The sequence below is a fragment of the Staurois parvus genome, unplaced genomic scaffold (genome assembly GCF_062004578.1).
Source record: "Staurois parvus isolate SC_StPar_1 unplaced genomic scaffold, SC_StPar_1.0 ptg000292l, whole genome shotgun sequence".
NCBI lineage: Eukaryota > Metazoa > Chordata > Amphibia > Anura > Ranidae > Staurois > Staurois parvus.
Genome location: NW_028318088.1, coordinates 4,765,129 through 4,777,835, shown reverse-complemented (window position 1 = coordinate 4,777,835; position 12,707 = coordinate 4,765,129). Strand labels below are relative to the sequence as shown.

Sequence of the window (12,707 nt, the reverse complement as noted above, 5' to 3'; positions counted from 1 at the left end):
GGCCTCGGGAACAAGTTCAGCTTGAAACTAGCCCAGCAATACTGGACCCTATTGACATTCCAAATTAAAAACGATCAGCCAAAATATAAGCAGGGTTAAAAAAACTTCCTGTTTCTATATACGTATATATTTTGCTCCGTCTCTTCTGGGTTGCTGCAAGCAGCATCAATGCTATACCTTTTTGTGTTAGGTGTACAGCGTGTGAAAGATCTAGTTATTTCCACTAAGGGGAAATAAAATCTTCCTGCTATATTCTCCTTCTTTTCCTCAAATTAGGTTTGATGCTTTAATACACAAGAAGCAGATTTTACACCTCTTGCGCTTCTTCTGTGATATTTTTGTTACATGTAAAGAATCTATGGGAGGACATAAGTTTTTTTTTTTTTTGTTTGTTTTTTTTTTTAATTTTGGTTTACAAATTTGTTAAAACAATATGATAAATACAAGGGAACAAATGTAGATCTATATATTTTCTGTTATACTTTTGAACCCCCTCTCAATGACCTCTGACACTACAGTACTATCCCCAATTTTGCACTAAATGTCAATGTAATGTCAGTAAAAATTATGGTACAGGTTATAAAAAATGACAGATGTTTACACAACTAGACAAAAGTGTTTTATGTTGTCATTATAAAAGACAAAATCACTACCATTTGCTCCAGTTCTGAAAGTGATTTGCCTGCTGTTTTATCCCTATACTTTCTGCTCTTAAAATGACTGCAGATGTTAGCATTTTTCCTTAAATTTAGTACTGATATTCACAGCAGAGCTCAGGTTATTTCCTCTTGCTTGTTACCTTACCAGACAACTGGCTTGCTGGTGAGTGTCTATGCAGAATACACTTATGCCATCACATGGGACGTAAAACAGCTGACATCCACTGTTCATGATGTTCATTCTGTGGGACTTTAGGCAGCTTCATAGTTTTTCATGAACTAAAAAGTCCTAACATTGCACCAACACTCATATTTACAGGGCTCATTTAGCAATACTACTTGAGGGAAGACCTCTTTGTAAGGTTAAAGTTTAACATGAGACTATGTTGCCAATTTTAGTTGGCCTGTTTCTATAAAGGTGGATTTAAAAAAAAAAAAGCTTTAGATGAGGCAAGCCTTTATTTATGTCTGTATTTGTGATATCTGAAAAGTCTGTAAGTCTTATTTTTGCGGAATGTTTGTACTTTCTTCAAACAAATGATGTTCTAATATGTTAATGAAATGTATATAACCATGTCACTTTCCTTTGAAAGTGAAACAAAATCATTGCTCATTCAGAAAGGAGGCTTCCCAATGTTATCAATTCTTCGCCCGTGGCAAAAGCAATTATTTAGCAATTGCAAATTTACTTTGTTTACATACTCTTGTTTTTAATGACTTTTGTAGGAAAAAGAAAATCTAAAAATAAAGGCCTATATCCTGGCTCATACTTATTTTATGTGACTAACAAATGCCACTCCATGAATGAAAGTTTATTATGCATTAGCTGAAGAAGTTTCAGTCATGTTAATGAAGTCTAGTTTGATTGAAGGAGTTTTGATTGGAAGAGAATATCCTAGATAATTGTTAAGTGTAAGAGAAAAAAGGGATAACTGTGGACAAAGTTGTACAGAACATCCTGTAACTTGAAGTTTCTATAGACTTAACCATGATCACCAATCCAATGAGGCAGCTGAATAGCCCAAATCTAGTAAATAGGAATACATATACTGTATATGTTCAATATATAAGCTGTTTGGGACCAGATGTTTTAAAAATACCTAATCTTTCTCTATTATAGTAGAAATCTACACATAGGGTACAGACTCTTTTTTTTAAATAGAAAATGTGCTCTCCTTAACTGTAATAGACAACATACTATTTTATGAGTTTGACAAGTATGAAGCCAAAGTCAATATATACATTAGCGGGTTTATATTCTCAGTTTGATCTTACAAAATGTATTACGAAGTACACAAGTAGATTTACACCTCAGATAATTTCATAAAAAAAAGTATGCAAGTTCACCTCTCAGAGCCCAAGCAAACCAGAATAAACCAAACAGGGCACTAGGCAAGATATCAGGTTTAGGTTCCCTCTTCTACCCTGGAATCAAGTTTCTCACATGCCATCATCTCCATGCGTGCCATCACATATTACCACGACTGTAATGTTGTACCAGGGCCATTCGAGTCAAACTGGGACTTTGGAGTTAATATAATTAAAAGAACAAATTTCAAGGAGTGGAAACTTCATTTATTTTTTTGTCATTTCCTGCTACATTTATACACTTATCCCAGCTTTTAACTAATGCCTGGAAAGCTTCGGCACAGAAAGATTTGTCAGTACGCCTGAACCATCCTAGGACAGCCTGTTTCACTTCATCATTGTGTTCACCATTCCCAAAGAAAGATGTGTCTGCAATTTTATGACAGGTTATGCATTGATTTTCCAGGATCAGGCCTTTACGTGCTGAATGTTCACAGGCATGACTGCTCTGGGCTGGGAACCACCATGGTCGGGATTGTCACTGAAGGACATACGGCCAACTTTGAAATGTTTACAGCATTCAATTGTCCTACTGAGGCTGAGCCTCTCATCATCATACTGTGCTTGAGGTCTTCTGTAGGTTTTACTCATTTGTTCACAAAAAACGTCATCACCACACACTGTTCCATGCACACACGGACACTCGTCTGCCATCTTGATTAACGGTCTTGCGACATTTGCACCGCCTATCCGTAATAGGATACACTTATCACTTATTACCGCATATAGTACCACCATGCTAGATTTTTATACCTGTAAAATTAAAAGTCCCAGTTTCACTTGAATAACAAGCGGTCTGGTTTTCTGTGCATATTCCATTGCCATGGTAGGAAGACCTTTTATCCGCTATTGAGCTTCTTTTGTGATGATGAAGACATACTAAATACATTTAAAGAACAACTCCATGTTGTCATGGTCTTCAGTTCACCAATATATAGACCATGGAGTTGACTTACTAAAGGCAGATATAGACTGTTCACTTTACAAGGGATTTTGCCTCAGAGCTTAGCGAATGAGTTGAAGCTCTGCTGACTTCCATGATCCAATCATGTACAAGAATAAATGCTGTTTTTTTTTTTTTGTTTTTTTATTCCTTGCACATGATAGGGTATTCTTTGCAAAGTGAAATTTTACCACATTCACTAATTTCTGGGGAACTTCTCAAGATTGCAAATTGAACAGCCTATTTACCTTTAGTAAAATAACCCCCATGTGTAAAATTGGGAAGCTGGTAGACATTCCCCACCTTTTTTAGTTGCTCTTAGGCTGGGCAGTTGTATGAAAAATCCCTCAAACTTGAATGGGGCTCACGGCTAATTCTGGCAGCCTTAGGAACAGTAGATTGGAAATGAAAGCTCACTGGTTTCTTTTACACATAAATACTTCTGGATTAGTGAAAAGGAGGTAAGTGTTTTTGATTACACTTGCCTTATGCCAGTTTGGAGACCATTGCAACATGGAGGTCATAGTTGAACACTTTCAAGGATCAGTATGAATTACTGCTATATTCTGCAACAGGTGTTAAGGCAAAACCATGTTACAAGCAGTCTCCTGTGAGCAACACCAAAGGGAGACGTGGTTCTTACAGAACTAACTGAAAACTATTTACATAGGAGCCATGTTCATGACTTGTTTATAAAGGCAACATCACAGCATCACCAATGCATTCCATCAGTGTGATGTTTTTGTAAAGCATAGAGAAGCATGCTAACGAAGGTGAAAGTGTGTTTGCTCCATTTTGCATTTTAAATTACCAATACAGTATATACATTTCCTGAGGACTTACAATAATGTGAAACGATGCAGCCCCAGTGAATATAACACATAATTTCACAATATTGTAAGGATTTAGGTTTGGGCATATCAAGCTTTGTTTGCCACACTTGTTATTACAGCGCAGAATCATTTCAATAGGGTTATTATTTCCTGATGACTTGCATGTGTTTAAACCATTTAGATGCGTTGCATTAAGGAAACCAATTTGTTCTGAATGAGTGGCCAATGCACAGGAACTAACCAAAATCAGATAGGCAGCATTTTTCCCATTCCTAGTGTGTTTTCAAGACACCAAGGCAATGCACATGCACAAAAAAAACTGTGTTGCCTTAGTTTGTTGCAGTGCCTTTAAAACTGTGAAAAATTGGGACCTAGGGGCTGAAACACACTTTTATTATGGGATGTATTGTGTTAGCCCACACCATACTGCTTATGATGAGACTTGATGCTTATGATGTAAATCCAACCCCAAACTGCACAAAAGTATACTGAAATACATGATGCTTGTCTGTTTGGGCTCTTAGAAGCAGAAACCAAGAACTTAACATAAAGCACACATAGTTATGAATTTCATAACTTAGTGACCCCAAAAAAACTAAAACTCATGATATTTTGGTATATTTAACAGTGTCACTTTCTCTGTTAAATAATCCCATGATCTAATTGCATTCACAGTTTGGGTTGGAACTACTGTGCTGTTGCAGTTAAGCATAACCTCAGAAGCATGCCTAGAGGTACACAGTATGAGATAACTGACAATCCAATAAAGTGATCTGTGCACTTCATCAAGTGTTCACTGACTAAAGGTAATTCAAATTGTGCAAGCTAGTTAAATAAGATCAATTGGAGTTCTAAGCTTTAATGTCCATTGCATTTGCTACACTGAAACCAAGTTTTGAAGCGTGTTTCCATCTCTGCAGACAAATCTGAGAAACCCCCATTATATTTTGCTATGTGGTTCTATTCACACAGCATACACTAAAACTATTTAAAAAATATTTATTTTCTTTCTAGGTATTTCATTGGAGCAGGACACTACAGACAGCGTGTATTGTTCAGAATATCTTGTAAGGGATATATTTAAGGGCATGTTGGTGTAAAAATGCATTAACATACCATGCATCACCCAAGCCTTGAGCTCTTTAACCTCTTTGTTAGAATAGTGTGCAAATGCTTTGAGCACATTTAGTTTACAGCTGATAATGAAATTTACCAGAAACGGGGTTAATTATAGTACCCAGCGCCCCTTTTCCCTTTCCGTCACACTTTTAAAGTTCTGTTCTGTGAATAAGAATATGTAAGAAGCATGAAGTAAGTGTTATCCCAATTTGGATGCAAAACTGGAAAGATGATTTAAAAAACGTATGTATGGATTTTATTGCATAGTTAGTCTTGTCTAGCTTGGACCAATGTAACTATGGATTTGCCTCAACTGCGGACCTGTTGTGGAAGTACAGAATCAATATAGTAGTCACTGCTACTACAGTGATTGCCATTGGCTTCTGGGTCTCATGTCGAACAGCTGCCCTGTTGCATAGTAACAACAGGGGGGGAACATGTGCTCAGCATGAGCACCATTCACAGAAAGCCTTGCATTTTTCCATTTTTATAAATGAATGAGGTGGTGAAGTGGGACCCTAATGTCATGATTTCCACCTCTTCACAACAGAGAACACTTTGCATTAATTAAGATCAAGGCAAAGTGTTCTGTATATGGCGCCTGTGCAGAACGGGCATCAATGGATGCTAAATTCAATAAGCTCAAAATAGCAGTGCATTTCTCACCCCCGTTCAAAATATATTCCACATGTAGTAATAATAATCACTATGGCATGACATGATGGCCATTGTATAGCAGGATCTAACTTGTCTCACCACATTACATCATCTGCTACCACATCATACTTCATATTTAACTTACACTGTGAATTTTTATTACATTCTTCATTTCATTCTTGTAATACTAAGTTTACTGCCATCCCTGTTTGGTGATCTACAGAAGCACCTGATTACATATGGCTGTTATCTGTCATGATGGAGGTTCCCATCCAATACTGAGGGAAGCCACTATCCAGTGGTGCTAGCTTATGAGCAGAGTGCATGGTGATATGCTTGTCCTAATGCCAAACACTATGTCTGGCAACAGCCGCCTTGACATGTTTCATTCTTTCCTAAAGAATGTTGTTGCCAAGTTTGCTAATTACATATGTAACATGTTTTGCCAAGCACCTTTACTGCAAATACATTGCTTTCACAGTCCCCATTAGAATAAGGAGTTGAAGTGATATTTACAGGCAGTAGCTAGAGTTTCCAGCAGCATAGTCTGTAGCCTGCCAGCCTTATGTTTCTCTTGGTGGTGACCAAGACTTCACTAGAGGGTATTGTTGGGAGACTGACTCAGGATAAGCTGCTCATTCAGCACAACACTATCTCCAAAGAGCAACCTCCAGTGGCTTGTACACCAGTCAGAAAACCTAGTGCTATGATGTTGCAAAGCAAGGCACACAGAAATGTGAAATGCTTATGTATGTATGGTTTTTTTTAAAATCTACACACACACACACACACACACACACACACACACCTTTTTTTTCTCAGAAAATAGGTGCAGGAACGCAACCACCCAAAACCCTCCAAACTGCATCAAAGAGTGTGTGTGGTTAAATTTCCCTAACAGTGGGAGGATTTCAAAAGGGTATTAAGTACAAGGGGTGCATTATGTACAGAGTGCAGAGTGGGGGGGGGATTTATACACAGAGTTCAAGGATGCACTACATACATAGTGCAGAGTTCAGGGGTGTGCTACACACAGAGTGCAGAGTTCAGCCTACTACAGCTGCTTACCTCTGCATCCCCCATCCACATCTCACTTTCATCCCTCTTCAGGTCTGACCTTTGCATGCAACCCCCTTCACTGCCCTCATTTTCTCCCCCCTCCTTAAAAGTTCCACCATCTTCCATGTCTTACTTTTGTTGCTGTATTAAGCTGAAGCACCCAGCTGGCTATAGTACCTCCCTGCACACTGTAGGTGGCTCCACCTCTCTTACTTTAAGGGAGAACATCCAGTGGCCTTATTGGCATCTGCACTGCATCACGGATACCTGCATCTCCCTTGTCTCCATCCTGCACTAAGTGTGAGCTGCTCAGGAGATTGGATCTGTGGGAGCCTTTGGAAGACTAGCTGTCCCTTGAAAACACAGAAGCTGGACTTCTGTCTACAAGTGATAGTGGTGAGCAGAGAGCCTGAGGCAGAGGTGGTGGAACCGAGTTCCACCAAGTTCCAGCTGAAAAAGAAGTCCTATATAGTGTAGTGTGTGTGTGTGTGTCCCATCATCTGGCAAATATCTGAGTAAAACTAAAGTGTATATAGAAGCCCAGGAGTAGGGCTTTGACCAGTAAATAAGTCAAGAGTGATGGAAATGTGTTCACGTTACTAACCTTGCATTTACTAATTTGCAATGCCAGGAACAATTAAATGTCTGCATTGTTTTAATCTGGTCTTCCATACATTGCTTGTTATGTGACTTTAATTTTTTTTATGGATCTGCAAATAAGGATGAGATCATGTACAAAAACATAAGCAATGCTGGACTTTTTATACATATAAAGTCTGGAGGAGAGTGGAGGTGATGTACACAACCGGCAGATTTCAGCTATTATTTAATAAGATTGGACAGGGAATTAATAAAAGCATCTGGTTGCTATGGCAATCACCTCCACTGTTTATATATCCGGTTCAGAATGGCCAAACCTTTTTCCCCTTCATGGTGTAGAACATAATCTTCTTGCAATCGGTTGGTCTAAGAATTCATATAAATCTAAATTCTATTCCCTAATGCTAAGCTGTTCACTGTCTAAAATGATGAAAGTATATTTTTTTTCCTTCTTACAATCCTGAACAGAATATTCCTAGATCTATTGAGTGCCACTGTATATAGCAATTTTTTTATACATGGTTTTAAAGTGTACATGTACTATGAACAAACATGTTCGATGACTCTTATTTTTTTGACAGTAGTCCCCATCTGGTACCTGCAGACATACGTTACTATATTCAAAGCCTCTGCTACACCCTGAAAAAGGTCCTATGCAAATTTCAACTATTTAGAATCTCCAGCATAGGCATACCTCCATTAAATCCAACAAAAAGTGGGCACTTCTCAACTGGTCACAAAGACAATCACATGGCAAAGATTTAGCACAGCAGAGACATTTGGAAGTTTGTAAACCACCCATTACAGACACCAGCCAGTGCTTACTAGCAGCACATAAGGTTAGCTTAACCTGTTTGTTCTGCATAGAGAAGATTGCTTTAAGTAAAAATGTTTAATAACATTCATGAGCAAAGTAAAATGTTCAGAAGACTGTGGACAGAGGACCTTTAAATCAAGATAGCACAGTAAGAAATACTTTCTAATGGAGGGTCAACTCCTCATTATGTAATGCCATTTCAGGATAGGAACATGAGAGCTGTTTTTTCTTTTAAGCTTTAACGTTGACATCATTGACCTGATTTTACAATCGTAAAGGGTGAATCTCATATTTCACTCTTGATGGATTCCTCTAAACAACTATATGCATACTTAAATATTTAGTTACACATTGTGCAGACTTTGTTGTACAATAGTTATGTTTGCCCAATATTTATCTTTACTTGTGTTGCATCTGTCTCTTCAGGTTGAGAGTCAGGAGTCGTCTGAAGTATGACACTTGTTTCCTGATAGTCTTGTCTTGCATACAGACCTTCCCTCGTTCTTTTCTCGGAGTGCATTACAATGTCCACAGAGCTCCATAAATGACACTCAAACAATTTTATACAACTATATCATTCATTACGCTTATGCAATTACAGAAACTAGAAAACTGTATGTGAGGGCAGGCAGGCAGTTGAAAGGGCATAAACTAACTTCCCTTAATCTCTAATCCTTGACTGTCAATTTTTATTTAACCACTTGCCTACCGGGCACTTTTACCCCCTTCCTGCCCAGGCCAATTTTCAGCTTTCAGCACTGTCACACTTTGAATGACAATTGTGTGGTCATGCAACACTGTGTCCATATGAATTTTTTTTTTCACACGAATAGAACTTTTATTTTAGTGGTATTTAAATACAACTTGGTTTTGATTTTTTTGCACTGTAAACAAAAAACAGCGAACATGCTGAAAGGTTTTCTTTGTTTCTATTATTAAATTTTGCATACAGGTGCACTGATGGGCCCTGATAGTCTGCACTGGTGGGCGTTGATAAGGAGGCACTGATAATGCTCCAACGATATGCGGCAATGATGGGCACTAATAGATAGCACTAAATGACACGGATAGGCAGCACTGACTGGTGGTATTGATGGGTACAGATTGGCAGCACTGTTGGACACTAATGGACAGCACTGTTGAGCACTTTTGGGGCTGCACTGCTAATCAATGTCTTGATTATCAGTGCAGATGTCTCCTTTGACAGTTGCAGGTTATCAGCAGTACTTTCCTCACGCTGCCAAGTACTGTCAATAACCGGCAAGTGTATTTACATGGTGATTGCACACAGTTGACCACGTGGTAAAAGGCTGCTGTGATTGGCCTTTTACCATGTCATGCGATCCGCTGTGTCCAAAAGACACAGTGATCACAGACAGCGCCCGGTGCGCGTGTTCTGGGATGATGTCATATGACATCCTTCTATAACTGGATGACTGCGCTGTAGCCGTCATTCGGCTATAGCATGGTAGTGAAGTGGTTAGGTAAGGCGTAAAAATAAACCTTTCAAAAATAAGCCTGTGCAGTTAATATAACTTCACAGAACAGAATCTTGCATAGACATAACATAAGCATTAGGGGTTCTCTTTAATCAATATAATCATTTAAAAAAAAAACAATTGCCATTTTCTTGGCTTCTTAAGCCTCAATTGGCAACTTACGAAGAGCAATAGGCTGCTCATCAAAATTTCATTATTTGGAACGTTTGAATTCACCACACAGGTTAATGTTTTATGTAGTTTGTTGACATAAATGCATACAATGTAATTTCTTTACTTATGGTTATATAGATCCTTTAAATCTTGAGTAGTGACCACATAACTGATTAACTGCTGAGTTTATTAATAATTGATTTGTATGTACTTATTTAATATGTTAAAACACATTTATTTCTTTGTTTTGCCCTTGGAGGCTCACAATTACTGCCTACAGCTGTTTCCAATAAACTATATACTCACTAACATTGTCCTCCCGTCAGTGAAGCTCACTGTGTAAGACTGAATTCAGTACTAGAGAAAACTGTATATTGTTTATGAAAATGAACTTTTCCCTTTTTAAATGAGAAGATATGGAAGCCTAATAAGAAAAAGCTTTTCTGCTATTGCAAAATAACTGTTTGTCAGAGTATTGATGCAATTGTATTTTAGTCTAACAGATGTATAGATTTTTTATGTAATAAAAGATTTTTGTACTGTAATTTGTGACTTGCTTTGTTAATGTTCAGATATGAAAAACGTAAGAATTTTAATTACATAAATGTGATAACTCCTACTTACATTTGCTTTGTACATACCTGATAAGACCTAAAGGCCAACTTCAGCCAAAAAGTTTTATTTTGTGCTGTGTAGAAAGGGGGAGGTTCAAGGCCTCTGTTAAGTTTGTATTGCTGTCTGTCACTATTGGCCCTCCCATCCCGTCAGGAAATCTCTCCAATGAAGACACGAAAAAAGCATATTTAATAGAGTGAGAAAGGTTAGAAATCCTTAGAGTGTTTTGTGTATGTCTTTTTTTTTTTTTTTTTTCTTGCTGCTCTGACAACTGACTACCCCAACGACTTTTCTTGTCCTGGTAGCACAGAAAGAAAGAAGAAATCAATGCATTCAGAGACAAAAAATATAAATGTAAACTCTTTACCACTTCACCAACACTAAAAAAAGACTGCTGTTAGGTTTTTAAGGTGAACATGTACTTTGCCCCTACAGGGAAAATTGCCAGGTCAAATTTAATGCTGGCCTTTCCAGCACCTTATACTTTCTTTATCATTGCCCCCCTAGACCTGGTTCACACCTATGCGTTTTTGGTGCTTTCTGATTTTGGAAAAATGCACTGCAGTCCATTTAACATGGTTTCCTATGTGACACATTCACATCAATGCTTTTTTCAGCTGCTGCATTTTTGCAAAGGGTCAGGGACTTTGTTAAATGCAGAATTATGCTGTGATGGAACCCCTGGCACCCCGTCTGGGTGCTTCCATCAGAGAACTGCTTCCTTGCCACTGATACACAGGACCAAGGTGTTATAGCAGGGCATTGCACCCAAGGACTAGACAACACTAGCTTAGGTGCTACTGGAACTCTTTATTTAACAAAAAAATTTTATACACTACAGAAATAGGGGTAGTCACCACATGAACAAAAAAACAAATATTACACATTGGGATAAACATCCCACACTGATTAGATAACAAGGTAAAGTTGACACAAGTAATCTGTCAGAGCCTGGTTTCAAACCTGGGCCTTCTGCAGTGAGAGGCAATGTTTCTTCTTGCTGAGCCACCTGGAATGCTGGACAGCTTGCTTGCCAATTATTTGGATGATCCTACCTTGACCTTGTTTATCTTGAACCCCTTGCTCCTCCCATGAACTTCCTGATAAAAGCCATGTCTCTGCATTTCCTGTTTGCCAGATTATTGTGCCTTCTCCAGCCAATATCCCGCTTGTTTCTCCTGCTGCTGTTTATGCCTTCGCTACTGACCCTTGGCTTGTTCCTGGACTACGATTCTGCCTCATCCTCATCTACTACCACTACCATTTGTGACCGACCCTTGGCTTGTTGTCTGACTCCGCTTCTGCTTGATCCCTAACCTGTTCAATCTGCTATTGGATTCTGGCTTGCTCATTCCCTGGTGGGGTGATCCTGAGATCTGCGACCTGGTATTATCACGCAGCCAAATCCATCTCCACCATTAGGAGCTCTGGTGAAAACCAGTTAGTGCTTAGACCCCGCACCTCAGGTGAGCCTGCATCATTTCCCAGGATGACCTGCTGGTTTCAGGTAAGCCTTACACTGCTATAGCAACTGGTCTCTGAACCTGACCCAGACCATGACATAATCTCATGTAGGAACCTCCAGGAGGACTAGCCAACAGACAAACAGTAAGTGACTCAATTAACAATGGAACAATTACACAATGGTAAACACATCACATCTTAATAAACCGATTACAGCAAGAGACCTAAGCATCAGGTTGTTTTGAGCTGGTTATATTAACATCATCTCTGAGTATGGGATAGGGTGTTTGAAGCAGTCAATGCTGGTTTGGGCACAGAGGCCCCAAATCTCTATCTGGGTTCTCCAGTTCTCAGAGTCTGTTTCCGGGAGACATGGACTTAAATTCAAAGTCAATAGACTTCAATGGAAATGCTGCAGGAAAGCATGTAGTGTGTTTTTGATACATTTTGACACGTTTTGTTTTTAATCTGCTCAACAACAAAATGTCCCCCCAAAAAAGCATAAAATACAAAATGCACTAGCAAAAGTGTAAACGTTTTAAAAAAGCATTTGCAAAACCAAAAATGCACCGCAAAAAGTATTGCAGAAACAGATCAAAAGCAAACTCCATAGGTGTGAACCACACCTAAATCCTCTTGGCTACAGGAAGTGAAAAGCTTCCTGAAAGTGTGTGAGCTTCCAACCTGTTACTTACACAAAGTGCTAGCACTGTTGTCTTGGAGGAATGGGAGTAACAGGGTACCCATATTTGTCTGCTCCTGGCTGCAAAAGTAAGTGACAGGAGCAAGGTGATGGTAAATATAAGCAATGTGTTCACTTTAATGGTGGATCCACCAATAGCTTATAAGCCTGGATATAGTAGCATACTGAAGTGCTAAAATATCTTCATACTCAAATTAAAACTCTGCCCACACAGGAGA

At 38.7% G+C, this 12,707-nt stretch overlaps 1 protein-coding gene and 1 long non-coding RNA gene across 3 annotated transcripts in view; one reads left to right on the top strand and one right to left on the bottom strand.

The window, feature by feature from the left end:
• SLC44A1 (solute carrier family 44 member 1) overlaps nucleotides 1–10,252 on the top strand; it is a 182,359-nt gene extending 172,107 nt beyond the window's left edge. The window contains exon 16 of one of the 2 annotated variants that reach the window (XM_089682620.1): nucleotides 8,482–10,252. In XM_089682620.1, coding sequence (XP_089538746.1) covers nucleotides 8,482–8,511 — 30 coding nt within the window. In that variant the 3' untranslated portion in view covers nucleotides 8,512–10,252. Of the gene's footprint in view, nucleotide 1; nucleotides 1,422–8,481 lie in introns of those variants that run through there. The other variant, XM_089682621.1, reaches the window with a different exon arrangement.
• The window catches only part of LOC149458182 (uncharacterized), a 60,568-nt gene that overhangs the window by 16,930 nt on the left and 30,931 nt on the right, over nucleotides 1–12,707 (bottom strand). The window lies entirely within an intron of this gene.